The 24,867-nt window shown below is 48.6% G+C and overlaps 1 protein-coding gene across 4 annotated transcripts in view; it reads right to left on the bottom strand.

Annotated features, from left to right (window-relative positions):
• Positions 1-24,662, bottom strand: part of RHPN1 (rhophilin Rho GTPase binding protein 1) — a 31,019-nt gene extending 6,357 nt beyond the window's left edge. Inside the window, exons 1-10 of one of the 4 annotated variants that reach the window (XM_037381230.1) lie at positions 24,120-24,662; positions 14,182-14,300; positions 10,117-10,245; positions 6,615-6,708; positions 6,164-6,241; positions 5,020-5,144; positions 4,546-4,712; positions 3,804-3,991; positions 3,479-3,635; positions 1,270-1,389 (exon numbers count right to left, since the gene is read on the bottom strand). In XM_037381230.1, coding sequence (XP_037237127.1) covers positions 1,270-1,389; positions 3,479-3,635; positions 3,804-3,991; positions 4,546-4,712; positions 5,020-5,144; positions 6,164-6,241; positions 6,615-6,708; positions 10,117-10,245; positions 14,182-14,300; positions 24,120-24,215 — 1,273 coding nt within the window. In that variant the 5' untranslated portion in view covers positions 24,216-24,662. The remainder of the gene's footprint in view (positions 1-1,269; positions 1,390-3,478; positions 3,636-3,803; positions 3,992-4,545; positions 4,713-5,019; positions 5,145-6,163; positions 6,242-6,614; positions 6,709-10,116; positions 10,246-14,181; positions 14,301-24,119) is intronic. The other 3 variants (XM_037381227.1, XM_037381229.1, XM_037381228.1) reach the window with 3 other exon arrangements.
• Between the last annotated feature and the right edge of the window lie 205 nt (positions 24,663-24,867).

The following is a 24,867-nucleotide window of genomic DNA, read 5'->3' as shown; positions in this document are numbered from 1 at the left end:
GAAGAGACTCCTCCACAAAAACCGTATCAAATGCATCAACTATATTTTATCAAAGCACCCACTGTCAGCAGGAAAAAAAAAAAAACAACTAGATTTTAACAACTGTCAACGACTCCTGCTATTTCCAAGAGATTACGGGGAACACAGATTGGGCATGGAAATTGTGCAAGCTTATGTCTCCTCTGTTGAAGGTGGTGGAATATATTATGTCTGATAAAAAGATGTTGTAAGACAAATAAGGAGACAAGGGAAGGGGGAAAAAACACCCTTCCAGGGGGATAATTTTATTGCTGCAAGCTTCTTCCCTTCCTGTAAGCCAAAACCACAGCTTCAGCTGGCATTTGCATGTTCATTTATCACCAGCAGACGCTGAATGGATCCCACTCCCCGAGAAGAGCAGGCAGAGCTCTGGGCTGATGCAAATTGTGAAACCAGATGACTGCAGCTGAGTGTGTCAGGGTGGTGTTACTGGTTCCGGGGCTTATTTAAGGAGTCTCCTCATGCACATCCTCCACCTCCTGTCACCAGCAGTGAAACCTGACCGAGCAGCCAGGACTTTGCTGGGGCCAGTGATACTACAAACTCATTCCTGGTGGGACCTGTCTCCTTTCACATGTGTGCAATGAGGGGAAAGAGCACCAGGAGGCAGCTCGTGGGGGAGGCAAATGGGAGACAACACCCCAAAATCAGGGCGCTGAGTCTGCTCTCACTTGGGGAGAGGCTGCCAAAACATGATTTCAGCTGAATAAGCAACGCTTTGTTTTTCCCCTGAAGCTGAAAATCCACATGGGAGGAAGTTCTCATTTCCCAAGCATTTTGATACAGCTAAAAATGCCACCCCCTGGCATCTGCTGTGTCTTCTTGTTATCAAGCCAAGTCAGGGACAAGCCCAAGCCAAAGAGCTTTCAGGATCTCTGCGTCCCTACGGATTTCTCCATGCTGCATTGGGTGATGCTACCTGGCTCAGGAAGCCTCATCGCCTGAGGTTTTACTGTCAAACTTGGCTGGACAGGTTGGTGCAAGCTGTGAGTTGGTCCTCAACACACTAATAGGGAACTGTGATGTTTTCCTGCCTTCCTAAGAGAGGCTCTTTTCAAAGAAAGCCCCCCAAAAAGGTGTCTTTGCATGGTGGAGAACCTCCCCCAGCAGCTCATCGTACATCTTCATGGAGACCATGCCTACAAGGCTAGGGTTACAATGGGGCGCTCTGCCTGCACATTGAGGTTTCATTCCAAGAACTGGGGGCTTTGCCCCCACTGATGTGCTTACCCAGCTTCCTCCTCTCCTCGGGGTCCTGCAGCAGGACACGGAGTGATGGCCCCTCTGGCATGGTGACGTGGAACTGGATAAAAGCCTTCTCCTGCTCTGGCAGTTCAGCATCAGATGCCACTGTGTAAAACAAACGGGTGGGGATGGGCTTTGAGAGACATCAGGGTGCTGCTTGGCCACCCAGACCCCCATGGCAGTGGGGACAAGGGGACCAGGAAGCCACATCCACATTCCCATGGCCCCAGTAACTTTAGCAGCAGCTTCCTCTCACCCAACCACACCCTGCAACAACCAAGACCTCACTGACGGGGAAAGGGATGAGTGATCAACATTCAAGGCTGCACCAGGCTTTGAAACTAAGTGCAGGATTTGTTCTGTGCACAAGCAGAGGTATCTGGTTCTTGCTTCCTTCCCTCTGTTGCTCCGGTCTGGAAGCAGCATTGGAAATAAAGAGCTCTGGGGTTTCCCCACCTGGAGGGTAGTGACACAGAGCCAAGTCAGACAACTAAAGCACAAGAGCAGAGCAGACTAAAGCATAATTTGGGAGATGAGCCCTCCTTGCTGTGCCTGGGACCCCCGCATGGGCAGCGAGCTTGCAGTACAATCAAGTGGGTCCTTCAACGGAGAAACCAAGATGGATACAGCTTGCACAGGTGCTCCAAGCACCATGCTGGGCTCTGTACGTGTGCTTTTTACACCTTTATTTCCAGCCAAAGTTGTTCCTAATCCCCTTTCGCTCACAGGGAGCTCAGGGTTGCTTGGTAGCCTCCTTCTCTGGGTGCAGAGTGCAGTAAGAAGCAACCCAGAGGGTTCCAGGGAGCTCTGTGGACTTGCTGGTCCAAATGGAAGATCCCAAAGCCTGGTAAGCACCCTGGCATCAGCATCCAGTGGACTGGGAACCTGGCAGCTCCAGGGCTGGCTCTCCCCATGCCAGCCCTGTCTGTGCCAGCATCCCTAAGGGATTAAACTGCAGCATAAGGAATTTATTGCCCGCTGGTTACAAGAGCAAAAGATTTGTTATTCTGAACAAGGTGGTCAGGGAGAGGCAGCGAGCAGGCATGTGGGTTCTCAACAGCATGCTCTGGACGGAGAAAAAAAAAAAAATACCTGAACACCTAAATCAGGCATCTCTTGAAGATTTGTTTCCTTCAGCACCTAAGGTTACCAGGACAAACAGCCTCAAAACATTAGGGGAAAAGTTTGTCCTGTCCCCTGTAACCGCATTCAAACACAGCTGCATCCCCATCCTCTGCTGTTTTCTGTCTTTAAGCTGCTCCAGCCCCATGACACCCTACTCTCTCCTGTCACAGCCCCAGCAGCTCTCCTTGCTCAATCCTGCTTCTGCAACGCCCACACAGCACAAGCCTGGCAGCAAGATTTAGGGCAGGCTCCGGAGTCGGGGGAGGATGCTGGGACAGTCTGGCAGCCATCACTGTCGGTGGCACAGCACTGCTTTCAGCAGCCATTCCCCAGAAAGGCTCCCAGCCTGTCCTCAGCCACCCCGCCAAGCGACGGGTCAGCACCGCAGGACACAGCACGCATTAGCTGCCTGCCCCCAGATCCTCTGCCCGACCCGAAATTGCTTGCATGGGTGCCAGTGATGGCACAGATCGAGATCACAGGTCACATCCCACATTCACACTCCAGCTGGCTCCACAGATCCACGTCAGCCAGGCTCTGGCACAGCCACGTGTACCCTGCTGCAAGCACCCCACCACCGTGGGATTCCCAGAGCAGCCAGCCACAAGGCTGGCAATTAAGTTTGAGGGGGTTTGGGGTTTGGTTTTTTTGGGTTTTTGTTTTTTTTTTTTTTTTTTTAAGCCCCCAGCTGGCCTGCCTGCATTGGAGGATGCCTGGCTGAGGACATCAGCGCATGCATGGCCAGCAGGTAGCTGACCTTCTGTTTACCCTCCCAGTCTCAAAGGGGACAGCAGATGACATCCCTACAGCACCTTTTTGCTAACCTTCTTAGAAGGACTTTGCTACCACTGCGCAAACCAGAAATATGGGGGAAATATGCCCTGTGCATGAATCACTGAGTCAATAAGCAAGATCAATAGCTCAGAGTCCCCAGAACTTTAGGGTTTATATCCATCTACCCTATGGAAGCCTCCCTTCTCTTTTTTTGCAATCCCTCCCAAACACCAGCCTACCATGTGCAGCCAGCACTTATCTGAGCAAGCAGCTGCCTCTGAGGCACTACACTCACCAGGACAGTCACAAAGAGCAATGGCAGCGAAGTAGTGAGAGAGGGCTTTGAAATGCTCTGACTTGACGTGGACCATGGTGGTCCAAGAGAAAGGAACGTAATCCTTCACATGGGCTTGGGTCATCGTCTGGTGCACCAGCGAGTAGACATCTTCCACCTGTGTGGCATCAAGAGACAAACTTCTAAGCCATGGGTTGAGATGTAGGACACCCATCAGGAGACAGTGATGGCAGGCTGTCCTTTCCTGGGCATTATGGCTGACCACAGAAGGAGCCTCTCCAGTGGTAACAGCCCCACAAAGTCTTCTCCTCCCCAAGGTACTCACCCTTGCTGCCTCCTGGGCGAGCTGCAGCCGGGCAAGGAAGTCATGTTGGGCACGCAGCAAGGTCATCTTCTCAAAGACACACTCCTGGACCTGGGCGACCATCAGTCGCACCAGCATGTTCAAGGAGGCGGCACTCATATCCAGGCTGGGAGCGTTGGAGAAGTTTTCCTTCAAGTAGTTAAAGGCACCTGCACATGGGAGAAGCTCCTGGTAGCCACTGGGCTTGTAAGCACGAGGGTCAGACTTTTGGACCACCAGTGGTGCAAGAGGAAAAGAGCTGGCAACACAGCTTGCACATCAAACATCTCACCATACCTGGTGGGTACACAGGTCAGGGGTCCCTCCCTTGCTATCTGAACCATCCTTGTGCCCACAGCTTTCTTCTCCAAAGCCCTGGATGACTGCAGTGCCAGGGTCCCTTTTTTCCTCAGCTGCTCACAGGGTCTCTCCTCAGATGAGATGCTCACAGCATCTCTCCTCTCCCCAGCTAGGACACCCCTACTGCTGTGTACCAACAGAGAGCCCTCTGGGTGTCTGTTGGGTCGTCCCAGCTCCTCTTCATAACCTATAGGAGCAGCACAGTGCCAACTTGCACTTTGGGGGCCCCTTGGAGATGACCTGTATTCGTCCCTCTTTGCACAACTGCTCCCTCGCCTTCTTGCACTGGTGTGGACTATTCCCACCCCAGGGAAATGCTGCCTGCATGCCCCCGGGAAGCTGGAGAAGGGGGGAACCCACGTACCGGCCGCCTTCTGAAAGGCATCGATGGCCTGGTTGAGCCCCGGCAGGGATGCACGGTCCTGCCGCGCTCCGATCTGGGTGTGCAAGGCTCCGATGTTGAAGAGCACGCTGCCCTTCTCAAAGGCCAGTGCCCGCTGGTGGGATGGGACCCCCGTCAGGGAGTCATACCTGGGGAAGGGAAGAGTCAAGAGCTGCCCATGCCCGGTCCTCACCCACAGATGCAGGAGGATCCTGAAGGGTTTTCAGCGCTCCGCATGGGCTTGCGGCTACTGTCTCCATCATGACTCAACCCCACGGGCTAAGTGCTTTCCCCTGACTCCCTTAATTAACCCACCCAGGGCAACAGCAAACCCAACTCCTCTTGTCTACCAGCCCCAACTTCGCTGCAGAGGGAGTGAACCCACTCGTGGAGGGTTGGTCCCAACTCCCTCCCAACTCATGATGCCCCAGGTGGGACAGGGAAAGCTGCACCAACCAGTGGAAGAAGACACCCAGGCTTTTGGTGGGAGGGAAGAAACGGCTATCAAGGAAGTACAGCTGGTTGTAATACTCCATCAAGAGCTCAAGCCCAGCTTCATTGCGGCTCGGGGTGCGCATCGCCTGCAGGGATGGGAGAGGAGACACGTGGGTAGGAAGAGGGGGAAAACAGAAGGGGAAATGACAGATTTATGGAGCTGCACATGCTGGGCAACCCAGGGGAGAGAAATCCACCTGAGTTATTAGATCAATAGGATCGGATCAGTAGTAGATGAGATGCTGTGCAGCAGTGGGAGGCAGCCCCCTGGCACCAGTTCAGCCACAGAAAAGGTTGGGGAGGCACCAATTTGGTGCTGGGGCACCCAAATCCAGAGCCAGCAGCTTGGTAACCATGCTGGAGGCAATGCTCATGTAAACCAAGCTGGAATATTTATTTTATTTTATGGGGTTTTTTAAGAAAAACTCATGCAAAGTCTGATGAAAGAAATGCTAGGGAAGAAATAAGATTTTTTGCTCTTAATAAAAAAGTTCTTGAGCTTCTGACCTGGCACAGTGAGGAGGGTCAGAGCTCTCCTAATGCCTAATTTTAACCACGAGCCTTTTCCCATCTTCTGGCTTTGCAGGGCTCCTTTCCCACAGCCTGAAGAGCAGGATCAGGCCCTTCACAAGGGCTTGAGGAAGCTTCTTTCTTTCCGCTCTCCTGGATCAAAGCTTCGCAGCAAGGCAAAACATGAAGTTACTTATGAGAGCTGTTTTGTAGGAGAGGAGAAAATTCACCTTTACTGGATTGCTTTATATTTCCTCTTCTCCAAGCGCTAGCTGGAGCGAGAGCAGTTATTTAGCTTTGCTGGGGGTGAACTAATATTCATAAACCGGCAATAGATAACAACTGTTATTGCTGTTATTGTTCAGTTCTAGGTCAGCAGGGACAAGCACAGGGAAAGAGAACAATTACTGAATTGTCTGTAATATTTTGCAACCTATGAACCAAATTCCTAGTGTGGGAATCCCGCATCCTGAGACACAAGCATAAGGGTGCAGTTTGGAGACAGGATGAGGGAACCCCCAAAGCAAGACACGGCACCTCCAATGAGTGTTTCTGGACAAGCCAAAGCCAGACTTTGCAATCAAGAGACACATACCTGCCGCAGCTCCATGAACTCTTTGATTTCTTTTTCAAACAAGATGCCCTCCTCTCCATAGTGTTCGCTGATGAAATCCTGGATGCAGAAACAAGAAAAGAAAAACCTGAGCAACGGTTCAAGACAGATTTTCACGATTTAAAGGGTGATTTTAAGTGACTCTGTTCAAGCAACTTGCCAGCTCTCACCACAAGGAAAGCTGCACCAGGGAAAACCATCTCCCCGTTGCCTAGCTCTTGCTCTCCAGCATCTCCAGACCCTCATCTCTTGCTTTCCCCATGTTTTAAGTCCTGCTCCTCCCCATAAATTTATTTTTTGCAGTTCTTCCAAAACAGAAGGTGTTTTGCAGTTGCTGCGACACCCAACCATACCCACCGGCTGAAAATCTCCCACAGTGCCTGGTCCCTTCCCTCCATCAATCACACCAAGTGTGCAAATCCCCAATGCTCACCTTCAGTGGTGCCAGCAAATCCAGCTCCTTTGTCTCCTTCAGGCCCAAAGGGATCATGGGGACGCTGATGGACTCACTGGAAGAAGACAGCAACCTACTTGGTGGTTGGTTTAAAAGTCTTGGAAAGACCCTGTGTGTCAGGGACTAAAATGAAGCAGCGTTTTACCCTGGGCTTGTGCTGCTCCTATTAAAGGGTAAAACTAGAACAGGACCAAAGCACACACAGCAGAAGGATGCTCTTTCCAATGTGATGTTGGGAATGGCAGTGCAAAAGAAAAGGTGCAGAGAAAATAACCTGAAACCATCACCCTTATTCCATGGGCTTCTGTTTTTCTCTCCATAACAAATTTAGTAGTAACAAAATAAGCTCCAGCAACGAAATTACTTTAATTACCCTTGCGAACTGGGCGTGATATGTGCACAGGTCATGGATTCACCCACTTCCTATGTGCTAATCTGGGCTTTGGTGCTGACAAGGACTTCCTTGGGCTGCAGCGCTGCACCTGATATTGAAATTCTCTACCTCTATGAAAAGCAGTTATCTAATAATAGCTCCTATCGCAGAACCCGTTTGATATTGTAACAAGCTCATGATGACTCTGGGAACGCCCAGCTGGGAGTGGTTTGTTTTTCAACATTAAAACCAGGGCAGTTGTGCAGCACTGAGGAAGAAGTGCTGCAGGATGACAGCCAGGAAAGACCACCTTTTGGGGGATTTAGCAGGCAATTTAATTATCTGCTGCCAAGAAGTAAAGAAGCTGTCTGTATAAGCAGTAGAGCCTGGAGCATGCAGAAAATTACAGCCCTGCAAAGAACCCCAAAGCTGGACCCATCATCCAGCTCCTGTATACAGAGATGGGGAACACGAACCGGCCGTGGTACCTGCAGATCACATCAGCTCTGCAAACGCTTTCCCTGATACCCAGCTATCCCTCGGGGAAGTCCCCAGCCCTGGCACAGAGCCATGTGATCATGTCCTTGGACACTTGGCCTCCCAGGGGACTCGTTTAAAGAGACAAGAAAGTTTGGCAGTGAGCGAGATGGAAGGCTGATCAGGCAGGACCAAGCCTTCACCAACCCAGGTTTGCAAAACAGCCACTGCTTGTTACCCTCCAGAAACCACTGATAGCACACCACTCATTACTCCAAGCATGCAAAGAGGCAAAGAAAGTTGCAGAAACCTGGGGAGCAGGGCAGAGAGGTTGCACCCACATTTTCATCTGTTCATACTGAATAAACAGCTTCAAGAGCTATAATTGGTGCAGAAAAGCCATTACTGCTCGTTCCCTAACAAGATTTCTGCTTGAATCCAATGCCTAGAGCAAACAAAGGGGCTTTTGTGTGGCCTGGGCAGGGTTTTGGGGTTTCTGCTGCTGCTGTTTTCTTTTTTAAACCAGGGCAAACAAGTGGCAGGTTGGAAAAGCCGAGCCACCCTGACAGGGAAAAACTTGGGGAGGATGCACACAACACAGGAAATGTTGCACGCATCCCTACTTCTAGCACAGAAGGGCCAACACCCAGGATTACATTCAGAGACTGTAACAGGCCCTTTGAGTGCAGCAAACACCCAAGGGTGGTGGAGATATGGGCTCCCTTAGCCTTCTCCCCATAGGGGATGCCACAAACCTATACCCACATCATCTTGCTCTGACATTTAATATTGAAGCAACCCACAGGATGGAGTCACTGATGCTCTCCTGGTCTTCGCATGTCTGTGCACCCCCAACAGCACAGCAATCCTCCCTCAAGGAGAACCATGTGCTAGGAAAAGCATGTGGATGGACATAGAACCACAGAATCTAGTCTGACCCCCCCGCCATAGGCAGGGACATCTCCCACCAGACCAGGTTGCTCAGAGCCTGGTCCAGCCTGGCCTTGAATGTTTTCAGGGATTGGGCTTCTACAACTTCTCTGGGCAACCTGGCCCAGTGTCTCACAGCCCTCATTGTAACAGAATTCTTCCTCACATCCAGTCTGGATCTACCATCTTTTACTTGAAAACCATCACCCCTTGTTCTATCACTACAGGCCCTGCTGAAGAGTCTGTCCCCATCTTTCTTATAAGCCCCTTTAAGTATTGAAAGGCTGCAAGAAGGTATCCCCTGAGCCTTCTCTTCTCCAGCCTGAACAATCCCCAACTCTTTCAGCATTTCTTCACAGGAGAGGTGCTCCAGCCCTTCCGTGGCCTCCTCTGGCCCCACTCCAACAGGTCACTGTCTGTCTTCGTGTTGAGGACCCCAAAGTTCAAGGACGGGACATGCTCCAATGCAGTGCTCCACGGGGGAACACTCCCAGAGTGAAGCAGAAGGGCAGAATCTCCTCCCTCACCCTGCTGGCCACGCTGCTCAGGATGCAGCCCAGGACACAACTGGCTTTCTGGGCTGTAAGCTCACATTGCCAGCTCGTGTCCAGCTTCTCCACCAGTACCCTCAAGTCCTTCTCCACAGGGTTGCTCTCGATCCCTTCATCCCCCAGCCTGTATTGATACCAGGGGTTGCCCTGACCCAAGCACAGGGCTTTGCACTTGGCCTTGCTGAATCTCATGAGGTTCACATGGGCCCACTTCTCCAGCTTTTCAGGTCCCTCTGGATAGCATCCCATCCCTCAGGCATGGCAACCGCACCACTCTGCTTGGTGTCATCCACCCATCCATCTCAGGAAGGCAAGGAGAGGCATTGGCTCCCACGTTGCTGCAGCATCCCCGGTATGTTCTGCCTCAGGGATTTCTGCTTTTCTCACCCAGCAAAATGGCATGGCTGAGCCAGTCTGGCATACTGGTTTGCTGCTGGTGAGCGTGCTAGGATTATTGCACCAGTGAGTCAAGATCAAGGTGACTGGGTAAGCATTTCAAAGCAACACAGCATTTCAATTAACAAAAGGTCTAACCTCAGAAAGAGAGAAAAATAACCCAATACCCTCAATGTGAAAAGAATTCGGGGAGTAGCCTGCTCTGAGAACAGCCAGAGCAGAAGGTTGGGCACCTAAGAAGCCACACTTTCAATTTCTTCCACGAAATACCTTATTTTACCTCCTGGAAAAAACTCATGCTCCGGTGGGATGCTCAGGAAAGGGGGGTGATGCAAGTGAAGATGATTCCTGCTATTCCTCCTGCTTTGGGACACCAGTGTCCAGAGGGTGTACCCATTCATTCCCAAATATCTAAGTATCTGCTAGGAAAAGCTGTTGAGTTAGCTCTCCTTGCAGCTCTATAAATGAAACACTGATGTTCCCAGAATGAAAAACTTTTTCCAGCAAGCCTAGCCCATGCCCAAGTCCTCTCCTATTCTCCAGCCACCACCTTGTGGTCCCTGCCAGAGGCCAAACCCTCTGCAGAGCAGGAAGGCAAAACAACGGGTGCAAGTTGAAAGGCTGCCTTGCTCTCAGAAAGAGCAAAAAAGTAGTAATAACAACAACAACAGTACTAATAATCAAATCCCAACCAAGCAAGCTGCTCTTCCAACACCACAAGCAGCTGCCCGCCTGGCTTGGCTGCCTGGTGTACCTGTCATTCTGGTACACATCCATGCTGCTGTTCAGCTCCTCCAGCTCCTCCTTCAGCAGCTGCAGGTTGGAGTTCACGTAGCTCAGCTCCAGGGCAACAGTCTCTTTGACCTTGTGGTTACTGGTGGCCCTGCAAGACAACACCATGGGGATCAAACCTCTCCCATTTCATCAATGCCTTTATTTATCACCATTTGATTGCACCAATAGAGATTAAGTTATCCAGCAGCGCAATACCGCGTGCATCTATCCAAATCTTCCCACAGAACCATGCTTCTTGCTCTGCACTTGATCATAGAATGGTTTGGGTTGGAAAGGAGCTTTGAAGGTCATCTAGTCCAAACCTTCTGCCATGGGCAGGGACATCTCCCACTAGACCAGGTTGCTCAGAGCCCCACCCAACCTGACCTTGAACATTTCCAGGGATGGGGCACCTACCACCTCTCTGGGCAACCAGGTCCAGTGTCTCACAGCCCTCATTGTAACAGATTTCTCCCTTATATCTAGTCTGAATCTACCCTCTTTTAGTTTAAAGCCATTAGCCCTTGTCCTACCACTAAAGGCCCTGCTAAAAGGCCTGTCCCTGTCTTTCTTGTAAGTGCCCTTTAGGTACTGGAAGGCTGCAAGGTCTCTCTGGAGCCTTCTCTTCTCCAGCCTGAACCACCCCATCTCTCTCAGACTTTTAGGATCGGGGAATTCAGAGCATCCAGATCACTGTGCCGTGGAGGTCAAGGCCAGGCAAACTCATTACAGTGCTGCACCCTGCTCAGATGAGCCTGTTATTTCTGCCCCAGAGCAGCCTTCCCCTTGCCCATCCATGCACCCACCCTCCAGCGCAGCTTCAGATTTGGCTATGAGCACTCAAGGCCCTCACCCACATCAAATAAAAGTGGTTTATAGTTGGGTCTGAGGAACAAAAAAAAAAACACAACTTATTTTGGGTGCAAACAACCCCTCTGCAAGAGAGGTTTCTGGTGCTCACCCATTGGTAGAGCTGGACCCTTCCCTGCTCATGCATGTCAGGAGATGTAAACATCAAGGATTGATTTCAGCTGCCTGCTGGAGCAAGACAAGCTCCCAGGCTGATTATACCCCTCTTATCTGCTCTGAAGGAAAGTAGGGAGAGATAACCCAGAGCTGAAAGGGGCTTTGGCTGCTCATGCTAAATCACATCAGGCTCCAGGAAAAACACCACATGCACAAGGTCTGCTTGGCCAGGGCACCACTTTCCCCCAGCTTTTGCAGAGGATGTTGCCTTGGACTTTTTTTTTTGTGGATAGCATCCCATCAGGGCTTTGCCCTGACCTGGCTCAGGGTAGTAGAAGGAGCTATGCTGTTTTCTTTTTAAGATGCTGGTCCTTCAGCATCAACTCTCCTGAGTTCCCTTTGCTGGGATTTCCCAAGACCAATGCTTTTTTTTATTTATTTATTCTAAACAACAAAAGCAAAACCACAGCAGGTCCCAAGATCTCTGCGGCTGCTTCCAATTAAACATCCTTCAGCACTTTTGCAATTCTGCATAAGGTATCAGCACAGTAATCATCTTTCCACATAAACCAATGTTTAGTTGCTATTCTAGTCCTCCACACATCACAACACCTCCAAGACATGGGTGCATCACTACTGTTGCTACAATTTTCCTTCAACATGAACTAAAGAATTTCCCTGTCTTGCCCCTAGCTGGCAACAGTAATTTTTTAATTTCTTATATTACCGAAAGCTGATTTGTGCTGATTTGCAACCCAGCAACACCAAGGCAACACTTGCACATACACACGATATGTTTCTGACCAGTGTTTTCACCCCTGCTCTGCAGTAGAAAGGACATAGCACTTAGTCAAGCCCAGTTTTGCTCTGCAGGATTTTGCATGCACATGCAAGTGTTTCCAGGACTTGCCACCAGGTTAAGGCTGTAAAGCCCAAAGTCACATTGGGGCACTCAGTTTGCACTGTACAAGAGCCACACGCAGCAATTAAGAGCACAGTACCTCTCAGAGAGGTAATTTAGGGAATCACTCAATTGTTTCTGTGAGCAAACCTGCAGCGAGGCTTTCATGGCCCCTGCCCGGAGCAAGAGCTGAGCCTATGTGTCTCCATCAGCCTCCTCGGTGAAGTTATCAGCTGTTTGCTTAGTTAACACCAAAGAGATTTCTGATCTATTTTTTTGCTTTCTTTTAAAGAAACTGGTTAGTTGGCAACACCTTTATCTCCCAGATTGCTTTGCTCAGCACCAGTATTTGAACAAGAAAGGAAAAGGTTTCCGCTGCCTCTACCCATTTATTTATCCAGCAAACAAACCCTCTTAACTGAGCAAACACCACATGCATTTTTTCCAACACACCATTCACGACAACCTCTCCAGGAAAGGAGACTGATACGCTGAACAGAACAGTTTGGGAGATTATTTTTGTAAAGCATTCAGAGTTGGGTTTGGGGTTTGGTTTTTTTTTTTCTTTTTCAGAGGCAAAGAAACCAACAAGTTCAGCTGCAAACACTACTCCAGGCTGGGCAACCCGCAGCTTTTATCCCCCTGTTTGCATTTAGCACTAGCCTAGAGAGACATAAAGGAAGTTTCTCCTTGCAACTCAAGTCTTTAATTTTTAAGCAATAACCTTTAGACTTACAACATACCATCCCCCCCAACCTTTAATCTCATGCACAAGCTTGATTCCTGCCTCCCCCCCCAGATTTCCTGTTTCATAAGCTCTGAGAACCATAGCGCCCAGAAACCCACATTATTACTTTACCCAGCTGCAAAGTGGACTTGTGGGAGGGAGGAAAATTGGCTGCTACAAAAGGACATTCAAACTGCTCATCCAACAACAACAAGAAAAAAAGCCCCATCAGTGCATTTCCCTGGCAGAATAATTAAGATGTGTTTTGCATCACATTTTTGCTCACTCCCCTGCACGTGGCTCTGATTCCCACTGTTCACACTAAAACTGCAGCCGGGCACATTTCTGCTGAGCCAGCACATTTTCTCCTAATTTTTTATAATAAAAGGGAGTCACGTGGAGCAGCAGACATTGGGATTTCATGACTTTTTTAAATTAGATGAGGCACGGCAGCCTGGTTGAAGCAGTAGAGTATGGGAGTTGTAACATTGCCTCCCCTAGGAAGCCACACTGTCCTCACCCACCAGTAAAATACCATTTCTTCCTATAGTTTGGTGGAGCAACTATTACTCCCTTCTTCCAGGTGCAACATGAACATGCAACTGATATTAAAACATTCACATTCAGAAGTAAAATGTCAATTTTATTTTATTGGGGAAAAACGAAAATATCAAACAGGCAAAATACGCCAAAAAACTATTTTAGGGAAGCCTTATATGTTCTTATATTAACAGACCTGCCCACCCTGCACGTGTTCCAGTATCCTACAGGAACATGAGATACACACAAGAGCTACAAAAGAAAGATCATCCTTGGGTTAACAAGAAAATAAAAGAGCACACAATTGCATGCAAAAAAATGTAAATAATAATGCAATTGCATTATGAACACCCTGCTGGGGAAGACAGTAATGCACTGGTTCCATTTCGGCTGGACCAGCTGCTATCTAAAAGCCATGCAAAGGTGCCATCCCGTAAATGCATCTTCCAACAGGGTGAAGACCCACTGGACTGTGCCCATCTGCAAAGACATACTTGAATTTTCAGATTCTGCTCCAGTGGAAGCACTGCGCCTGTGCTTTTTTATAGATTTTTAGAACTAAAGCTGGATTTGATCCACTTGCTGGGGTTATCAGACAGGAGCTCAGGTGTCTAAACTCAATCCTAGTTAAACATTTATTTCTGTTATTCCACCTGCTCACATCCTGCTTTGTACCAGTCTCTCAGGGCATTGAAGTCATCATTTTTCATGAAAATGCAGAGCATTAGCATTGCACCAGATGGAGGGCAGGCATTTCTAGCATGAATACTGCAAAGTCAAGAGAGGGCTGAGCAAACCCCAACCATAGCCAGGGGAGTGCCAGCATCACCTGCCTCCTAGACATCAAGGCCATATTTTCACCTCCAGCCAGATCCCTGGGCCAGAGAGATGCTCTGGGGACCAGGACTCACCGGAAGAGGTTTTCTGCCCCCGCTCGCATCCTCATCTCCTTGTTGATCTGCTGGTTAATCCTTGCCCGGCGATGCTGCAGTTTGCTGCGCTGGGTCTGGGCAAAGGGGTCGCAGCCCTGCTGAGAGAGAGGGGCAGGGTCTCACCAACAAATTAAAAAAAAAAGCAAACAACCACCATTTTGGGATTAAAACTGGCACTTTCAGCATTTCGTTTGAAATAAAGGGTTTACTATCTAATACCACATGTTGCTTACAGCGATTTATTTTCTAAGCAAGGCTTCCCAAACACAGCTGTGAACAGGAACTAAGCATCTCCTTCCCAGGGTCTCGCCATCCAGACACAAGATAAGACCCAAGGGGCTGCAGATGAGCTCAATATAACCCTCAAGCTCAGGAACAGATGTGACCCTATGTCTATATGTGCTCACATCTCCTGCTGGCTCTAGGGGATTGAGTGCAGGCAGCAAGTCAAGAGTTCATGGGGGTGGAGAAATGAGTTGTACAAAGCAGTAAATTAATTCCATCCCTGCCTCCTTCCTTGGCTTTGGCTTGGACTTTCTGCAGACAGGGAAACATTTAATCTCCGACTTCAAGAAATAACAGACAGCAATATCCCTCTGTCTCACAGGGGCAAGAGGTTATTATGGGATGCCCAAAGCAGTGAGGTTGCCACAAGGAGGGTCTCCGAATCCAGGGCCACAAAAGCTCTGTCCAAGAAGAGATGATTTCCCTTGTGCGAGGAGAGGTTCAAATGGATGAAATGAGCCTCTAAAGACCCCTCGATAAAAAAAACCAAACCCAAAACAACAACACAGCACCTGTTTGGCATGGCACAAGGTTGGGTAGTTTAAGAGGATGAAGCCCTCCAAGCCTGCTCTTCATACACCAGTGCAAAGCACAGGCAGATCCCTCCAAGAACATATCAAGATCCACTGTAGCACTAAACGAAATCCCTCAAAGCCACTATTTCACGCTCTTGCTTCCCTTAGAAAACCTCTGTTAGCTATGCATATCAGTCTTACCCTTCTCCCCAGTGCTTTCCCTCCACTGCTACTGGTGGGCCTCTTGCCTCCACAGCAAGAAAGGGTTTCACCACTCAAGAGATTCTACAGAGCTCCAACAGTGCCTGCTCTCATTCTGTCCAAAACACCTTCTCAGCTAATTTCATCCATGTAGAGATCTGTGGGCTTCACCAGGTATCACCTCATCCTCCAAGATGGGTCACAAAAGTCTCAAATCCAACAAGCCACGGCAACACTTGGTTACCTCTTCAGAGGACACTGTAGAGTCCCAGTGTTACTCTGGGAAAATTTGCTTCTAGCAGATTATTTCATTTTTCTGAGGCAGTACGAATGGGAAAAAAAACCCTTTTTTTTTTTCCTCTGTTTGCATTTAGCACTAGCCTAGAGAGACACAAAGGAAGTTTCTCCTTGCAACTCAAGTCTAATTTTTAAGCAACAACCTTTAGACTTACAACAAAAGAAAAAAAATCCTTGCTCAAAAAAGTACGCAACTAGCTTTGATTAGCAAGTAGGGAATGGAAAATTTTGCATTTTCATGGACTTCAGCCTTCTGAAAAATAATTTCTCATATTTGAAGACCACTAAGTGGTGCCCCCTTTAAAAAGGGTCTGGGATTAACATTAGCATTTTCATTTAAGTGAAAGATTTGAGGTCTTAATTGGTACATTGGAGACTGAGGAATCAGGGTCACTTCATCTGGTCCGTAAATCTGCAGGCTTAGTGCTTTACAGTAATCCATAATTTGTTTAAATTACTGAAGGAAGAAGCTGGAAGCATGAGACTGACTATTCTGGAAATGCAATTAAGTGGGATGTTAATGAAAACACTCCAACAGCTGCACAAATCTTGTGTCTGAGACACTCAGGAGCAAATACATGAAAGGCTGATCCAGAAGCGCCGCTTCTGGATTTGTCCTGGGGCAACACACCCATCCTGCACACATTGTTGGCTTGCCAGGGAAAAAATCCAGAAGTTGGAAGAAAAAGGGAAAGGATAAGGAATCCCACACCTTGACGCCCAAGAAGGGACCATGCCAGGTTTTCTCTAGCAAGAAAGAGATGGGTCATCACTGTAAACGGTCCTTGAAAAAAAACCCAACCCAACCACATCTGCACTACTCAAATCTGAGCACCCAGAGGCTCTCAAAGCAAAGACGACAGCATCAAATTCTTGTTTAGAAAGGAGCTTCTTGTGTAGATGTAGTTTAAGGTACTACACAAGTATTTCTTTTATTGAAGGCTGATTACAAACATTGTGCCTTCAATGATGTTTCTTCATACAGTGCAGGACATTAACCTACACATGGGAGTTAAAGCTTAAGGAAGGAGAAGGAGCAGTAAAGAAAAAAATGGAGCTTATTAAAATTTCAACAGCCTCTCAGGTTTACAGACAAAAGCTGTGTGTGCTTGTCAGCTCGAGAGACATGTGAGCCAAATGCTTATGCAAATATGTCCAAATACATGTAAGCAAGCAGGATCGAGGCCCCCTCTTTCTGCCTCCAGAGCCACAAAAATCTGTCCAAAACTCAACAACCCTGGTAGCAACTGTTGGAGGTGGAAAGCACCTTTTCTCTGCCTCCAGCTCTTCCTACAGGAGCTTTCATCACCTTTGAGACCTTCACACTTCCTGCAAAGGTTTGCTTGAAAGCAGTCAGAGGATTTGAAGAGTTTGTTGGGTTGTTTGGGTTTTTTTGTTTGGTTTGTTGGGTTTTTTTTTGTTTTGGGGTGGTGTTTTTTTGTTGGTTTTGGGTGGGTTTTTTTTGGGGGGGGGGGGGCAGGGAGCAGGGGCAGCAGGTGGCAAAGACTACCTGAATACATGGGCAGGAGGCCAGAGGAAGCTGCAGGTAAGACATGATGGAAGAGGCACATGGATGGAAAGACTATCTAAAGCCATAGAGAAGGTCCATGAATACTGCCTTGTTGGATGACAAGACAAGAAGAAATTAAGAAAGAAAAGAAGATGCAGAGTGGCATGAGAAGATGCTAGGATGGCTCCTCAAGATATTCAGCGTTAAAACCTCTTCACTGCAAAAGCAATTCTGGGGTTTATTTAATTGACTTGGCGGCTCCCCACTTCTCCCATGCCTAGCTTCAGACAACACCAAGAGGCAAAATTCAAGGCACCACCAGCGTCAAAGCTGATGAACACGAACCCTCTCAAGCATGCAAACAGAGCAGCTTTGATAACTGTTAATCACCTCATCTTTCTTCAGGGCCACAAGAGGAGCTACCTTCCAGGAACACTTGCAAGCCCTGAGGTAGCTGGGGACCAAACACGATTTGACAACATCCAGGCAGTCATGGCATTTGGATTTGCCTAAACATCTTCCTCTAAGAGACACTAAGCCATCTGTAAAGCTGCAAGGTTCCCCCCTGCCCCCACCCCATTCTGAACAGTGTTTTCTCAATCTGATTTAATGAGATAGTTATCAATTCCCATGCAGGCTCCTAAGCCAACAGCAAAAAGGTACCAGAAAGTCAGGTATTAGAGCACCTAATGTAATACCAAAGCCTGGTGAGGATGTCAAGTCAGGATCTTGAGACTTGCTGCCCTTAGGGACTTCATGTGTTCTCCCCACACCTTGCTTTGCTACTCACCCCTTATGAAGTTGGGGAAGTGCAGTAACCCATGGGACTGCAGCATATCTCTCCAAAAGAAGATCTGCCATCAGTCCCAAAGCATCATCCCTGGCTGCCATGGACCAATGCCAAGGCCACCATGGGGAACAATCAAGCCTAGGCTGCACCTGCTCCTGAAGCATTGCAGAAATGATGTTATTTCACAAATATAGGAGCAAGAAGAAAATTCAGCTCCAGAATAACATGCTTAGCCAAGGCTAACTTACATATGAAAGTAAACACCACCACAAGCAAAAAAGAGCCATATTTAAATCAAAAGGTAGACAGGGGAGATGGAGTCAAGAGGCAAGCATGCCCATCCTCCAACAGCTTATGTTTAAAAGAAGCCAACACTTTGCCTGTACCCATACTCTCCAAGTTGCACTCAAAAGCTAAAAACTACAGCACAGAGTTTCTAAAGTGGTGACGGATATAAGCATGCCTTACGTAGGGGGTGCGAAGGGAAAAAGCCCCACCAAAACCTAGTGTTCATTTTTAAAAGGCATCTTCCTTGCTTAATTCTTCTTTGCACAAGCTTTTGAGGTCAACCCATTGAGAGCTGACCTCAAAGAAGAAAGAGGTGTTATTTCAACAGCCTCTTGGGCTTTGGGGTGCGCATAGGGAAATCAGCGGAAGAGTAGAGTTGGGTGCTTAAGGAGCTGGCAGGTCAAACATGAGATTTCTTAACCTTCCTAGTTTAAAGCTTTTACAAAAGGAAAGCAAGGACCTAAGTCTTCCAGTAAGGGGCCATAAATTGTGCAGCAGACAGGGAACAGCACAACTTGTATGTACACAGAGGACAGCATATGTTAAGAAAGCCATAAAAATGAATGAGGTGTGCATCATTAAGTTATACGAGTTGTGTCCGGTTCTGAAGTTTACTGCCTCTGACAAAGCAGGATTACAGCCAGTATTACTGTAGCAAGGCCATTTTATGCTCAAAGACATTTGCCAAATAACATTGTGTTCAACCCTCTGCACAGGCAGATGACAGAGTTACAGAAAGTGCTCAGCCAATGCTTCCACATAAGGAAGAAAAGGGAAAAGGCCAGAAGACCCTTTCCAGAGGAGGCCAAGACAAACAGATCCCCTTTAAGGGATGTCAAGGCTTCTGCCAACTCAAAGTCTATCTTCGCAGAGAACACAATGACGTAATGGTGGTGCCAGCTCCCCAACACCTCTTCCAGTTCAAGAGCACCCATCTGTGGTGTTAAATAGGGCAATTACATGGTTACATTTCCTTCTATAAGCAAGTCCTCAGGCAGCAAGTGTTTAGAGATGATCACCAAGTGTACTTTGCACTTCACATCTCCAGGAAATGAAGCCTGGCTATGTCTTGGGTGACAAGGCACACCTATACCATTATTTGTGACCCTGGTGCCAAAAAAACAAGGCCACTGCCTCCCAGCCCTAGTGACAGAAAAACCTAATCACCTGTCAGGAGAGGTGTATGCCAGCAAGTCCAAAGGGCAAAGCCATGCATAAAGGGACTGATTTCTGCTCTTTGGTTTCTGCTGGAACTGCAGTTGCTTCCAGCAACTGAGCAAAAGCAAAACTTAAGTGTATGAAGCAATCTAAGGATGACTGTGAGCTGTTACTGTGACAAGGGAAAACACAATCCTAGAACATGCTGGTAAAGCCATAAGCAAGAGAGAAACAGAGATGCAGATCCAATTGCTTAAGGGGCTCCTGCATCCCTGCCCAGAGGAATAGGCATAGACCAGGAGCGTGCTGGCAGGAGCCAGACATAGCTCTCTTCAGAGAAATGAGAAAGGGGTCTGTAGCTGGGAGTTAAATTATAGCCTCAATGGGCATTGCAGCAAAAGCTCCTATATACTTGCAGGGCTTGGCTGGATCACAGGAGGGGCTCCACAGCCCACCTGCTGAAGCACAGACCAAGCTGCGTCATCTCCAAGACCAGCTTTAGCCACAAAACAGTCACCAGAACTCCTGCCAATTAAAGCAGCTGGAAAGTGCCCACAGAATAGCAGGAGAAACGAAAGAAGTTTAATTTACACAGAGACTGGAGACACCCATAATACGGCAGTGGTGAGATGAATCATCACCTGGTGCTGACATAGGCTCTACAGGCAGCCTCACCACCAAGGAGACAACCTTCACATCCAAGTACAGGGAAGTTCAAGGAGAAAGTTGCAAAGGGAACAGGGCACCAGCCAGCCCTGCATCACTGCCATGTGCATATACAAACACGCAGACTCCTGGTGCCAGGCAATGCAATATGTAAGAGATGAGCTGCTGCTTTGGACAGTCAGGCATTTTTACACACAATTCCCTCTTTCTCAGTGAGGGTATAACTTTATTTCCACCACAGCAGGTTATCTGTCCCAAGATTTGTCATTAAGACCATTCACAGCAGCACATCTGCACCGCAGTCCTGGTACCTCGTGTCAGACAACACAGGCTCAGACCCAGTCTCACAACACAGCGATGTGCTAGATACCAGACAACCAGAGCTCATGGATATAGCTGAGGTCTCATGGCAGGATTAGGCCCATCACAGCTTTTACTGCTCAGACCAACTTGGAGGATGGTGGACACCACGAACATGTTAAGTGTAGCCCAGCTGCATTTGGCAAAGGTGCCCAGACTGCTGCGTATGTTCCGTAAAGCCTTAAGGATAATTTTGTTTTAATTTTATGTTATGCCTCCTAGGGAATTGACAGCTTACTGCTTTTTAAGGGAAGGGAGTCAAAAGACATCAAAAGTACTACTATTTAACGCTTTCCCAGGGAAGGAAGATGACATTGTTCAAGCCTTCTGTTGGACAACCCATTGGGATTTCTCTCATCTGACCTCTCCAGTGCTGCCTTGTTCCCTCCTCACAGCAATCAGTTGCTGGCGTTGGTTGATCAGGGCATAAATACACTCCTCAAGAGGAAGTGGCAGGAGCTCTGCTGGAGCCTGGCTCCCTATGTCTCTCACCTCCACTTCATCTCCTCCTACCCCAGCAGTTCCCAGAAAAGACACCCCAGGTGCTGCTTCCATGCACAGAGAGAACTGACAGAATAAATAATAAAAATCCTCTGAAGCCAAAGACAAAGCCAAGCAAGGCTACAAGAGAAGCCCAAGATCTCAGTTTGACACCTGATAGCCACAAGGGCCACACTTGCAGACAGAGCCACAGCAACATTTGGACATCAGGACTGATCTCATCTGCAAACTGTTTTCTCATTCAGAGGAGAATTCCTCTAGGTAGGACCAGGATTCACAAGCACTGTTAAAATCCACACCAGTGCTAGATACGGTTTCTTGTTAACCCTAAAGGCACCCAGTCTTCAGAGCTCTCTGCTAAGTGGGTTCTGGGTGATGAGCTCCTGCACCAAGTCAGGGACCAACCAACCTTTCCAGCACTACCCGTCTACACTCACAATGCAATGAAAGAAAACAGCACACTAAGGAGCATGAGGTGCTAAAGTGCAAGGAAATCATATGGCTTGCACCCAGGAAGCCTTCAACCCCAGCAGGGATGGTGAATGAAGAGCCAAAGATCAGTGCTTGGGAGGGTCAAGGACCAACCATCAAGCACAATTCAAGCAGAGGTGGGCAACTGCATAAAAGCTGGTCAAGTCCAAGCTGTGTTTAGCCACTCAAGTCTGCATCAAGGCATGCACCAGAATATCAAGATTTTCTCAATAGTAAAAGCTAGAGCAAAATTCTTGCACCAGAACAAAGAACAGATGAAGATTACAACAATTTCCACAGCTCTAGGAAGCGCTGACGCTGCTGTTAACAGAGATACCCTTGATCCATGGTCCCAACTCTATGCATTGAGTACATGGTCTCTAGGTACAACCTCAGCCCTGCAGGTTTTACCTGGTAAATGTTTACACCTCCCACTCAAAAAAAAAAAGCAAGTGCCTATTTTCATCCACACTCAGGCTCAGTATTTCCTAACACAGCTTTGTCCCCAAAAAGGGATGTTTCCCAGTGCACAGATGATCCAGCACCTGGAAAAAAAAAATCACTGTAGAAATAAGGTAACTGGAACATCAAGCTCTCAGCACCCGTTTTATTTCCAGAACCATGCTGGTCTATAAGCTATTTTGATAGAATCAGAGCTGTCGACTGGGATTATTATTCCTCTTCGCAACCTACAAGTTTGAGTCAGGCCAGCACAGGACAAGTGGCCAAGTGACCCTCGTTTAGCTGCATTAGCCTGTGGGATAGAGAGCAAAACAAAAGCTGGAGAACTACCCCACACACAAAAGCAGGCTTTAACATTCTCCTTCATAAAAGATTATCAACAATTTCCTTCTCCTCCCAAACAAGGGCATTTCAGAAAGTAATATAGGCTGTTACTGGAAGACAACCAGTAGGTCACAACAAACGTTTTTGCTCCCTGAACATCTATTTATATATAAAGTCCCTATCATGAAACTAATCTCATGAAGCACTCCGGCTGCAAGCTGTTTTTCTGTGGGAGACATTACCAGCTAAAACCTCTAAAACCTTTTATTGAGAATATGGTTACATCACACAGCCTTTTAACAAATGAGTGGAGGATTAAGGTTTTAAATTTCCCAGCGAAGTGCCCTCGCTGCTGGCTAATGCACTCAGTAAGAGGAAGGAAAAATAAAATGGGGGGGGTGAGAAATAAAAATATGGGGGATTGGGGGTTTTAAGCAGCAAAACCTGCATCTATAGCTTGAATTTTAGTAGTGTGAAACTGCTCCAGGGAGCTGGGGGAGGCATAGGGCATCATGAAAGCTGGGGCAGGGTGCCAGCAGGAAACAGATGTATTAAATCTTCAGCCCCGGTACATGAACCTTGGCAAAAAAAAATAATAAAGAATCACTATTGCAGCAGCATTCAGGATCCCCTGCGAGGGAGCAAACATACAGTGGTCCCATCCACAGCCCCTGATGCTCTCGGGGTAAAAAAAAAAACCACAAACCAAAAACACAAAACCAAACCCACAACTAGAATGCTATATTGATAGTTTCTTTTAAATTAAAAACTGATATCATTAATAGGAAGTCTAATCAGGTGCTTTTTTTAATTAAAAAATAACCATGTTATGACAGATGCTACATATCCCCTGCCAGCCTCCCCTCCCCCCCCCGCCAAAAGTTTTGCAATATTTTCCTATGTTATTCTCTGTGCTAGAGATCCATCAGACAGGGTAAACCAATTGCTTATATAAGGGAACAGCTCATCCATAAAATATATAAACTTTATGTTCATATAAAGCAGAAGAGAACTCCAGCTAATCTTCCTTTACAAGCAGCACCTGCTATTTAGACAAGACCCTGAGTAAACTCCAACCTGGTTTAAGGTTGCAACCTCTTTAGCTGCAGTCAGAGGCCAGGCTCAAGTGACTCAAGATCAGATTGATCCTTGTTCAGCCAGGGCTGCAATCTCAGCTCTCATTCAGGAAAAAAACACCTCTAAAGAGAGCCTGGATGAGTTCTGCTTTTTTGACTGCTGGGTTTTGGGGTGTTTGGGTTTGTGGGTTTTTTGCCAAAGGGCTGCAGAAATGCAGTGCTCTGCTGAAGAGCAAGTTTTGAAAATTACATACTTGTGAGAAGAGCTCAGATTACAGGGCAAACTCACAGCAGGTTTGTAAAGCTGGCTCCCAGGGGACAAACCTAACGGGAGGCACACTTAAACAGCCCCAAAAACTCATGTTTACTCATCTTTTCCTGTGAAAAGCAACACTTGACCCCAGGAACATGCATGCACTGATACCCAAGGGACAGCATGGAAAGCTGAGCAGCTGGGACAGTGGCAGCCTGAGGACAAGCCCCACTGGTTTCACCCTGCTGTTACTAATTAAAGAAGTGATGCCAGCGGAGCTACTGGCCCCATCTCACAGGCATGGCCAGGCTGCTGTTGTACCGACTTTCCTTATGGACAGCACCTGGAGAAGAAACTCAGTGAGCAACACCCTGCCAGGTACCTCTGACAACAACAGGAGGGACAGGCAGTGCAGGAAGGAGAAAAAGCCAAAATCCAGGAGATTTTGGTTAAAAGTAGCTGCTGGGAAGCTTGCAGACTGAGCCAGTGGAGGAAGATGTGATAAAGGAGTGGCACTGAAGAATGATGAGCCATGAGATAGTTGTGTAGGTCTGCTTAGGGATGAGCTACTTGCCACATTTCATTTGCCCATCAAGCCCTTCCTCAACCAGGTCCTTGCTGTGCCCCAACGCACCCAGCACCACCTGATGGCCAGGACAGACCTGCACCCCCACCCACACGGACCACCATCCCCACAGAGCATCAGCTGGGTGCTTTGCCACCCTGCACCCCCCCACAGCACCCCATGGCCGTGCCTCACCTTCCGGGTGCTGCCGCTCTTCAGGCCTTGCAGGAGGACGAGGCCACCATCCCTGTCCCCGCCACCATCCAAGCTCTCCTCCTCAGGGGGCATCATCTCCAGGGACGCCGCATCCACAGGTGGGGTGGGGGATGGGCCCGCACTGGAGGCTCCTGCCTGACCTCACCGGCTGGCTCTGGGGCTTGGTGTCCCCACCTGGGGCCGCTCCACTTCTCCTGGCCTAGCCCCACACCCTGCCAGCCCCCAGGGGCTCCTGAGCCCAGCTCTGGCCTGGCTGGGGGCTTCAACACCCACTAGCCCCCGCCTGCTGCGGCCCCCCCCTCGCACCCAACAGCCTGCCACCCCGGAGGACGGGGGTAAACCCCACAGACCCCCAACACCCTCGAACTGACTCAGAGAGATGCCTCAACTGGGGGGGGAGGGCAAACCCCACAGCTCTACCAACCCACCCCCACTTACCGGAGCAAGCCCCGGCAGACCGGGCCGCCCCTCTCCCCAACTCGGCCCCGCCGTTGGGCGCTGCCGGCCGAGAACGACCGCGGCGCCGGGCATAAGCAGGGTGGTGGGGCGGGGCGGAGCCAGGCTTCGACCAATGGGAAAGAGGGATGGCACGGATCGGCGGCGGCGCTGGCCAATGGGAGCGCGAGACAGGAAGTAGCGGCGGGGGAGGAACGGAGCGGCGCGGGGAGGGGAGGGGCGGAGGGTCTGTCGCCCGTGGCAACGGTGGGAATTAGAACGCCGGTGACGT

Source organism: Falco rusticolus, chromosome 3, assembly GCF_015220075.1.
Source record: "Falco rusticolus isolate bFalRus1 chromosome 3, bFalRus1.pri, whole genome shotgun sequence".
Taxonomy (NCBI): Eukaryota; Metazoa; Chordata; class Aves; order Falconiformes; family Falconidae; genus Falco; species Falco rusticolus.
The sequence above is the reverse complement of the archived record's forward strand: the minus strand, read 5'-3'. Positions and strand labels throughout refer to the sequence as shown.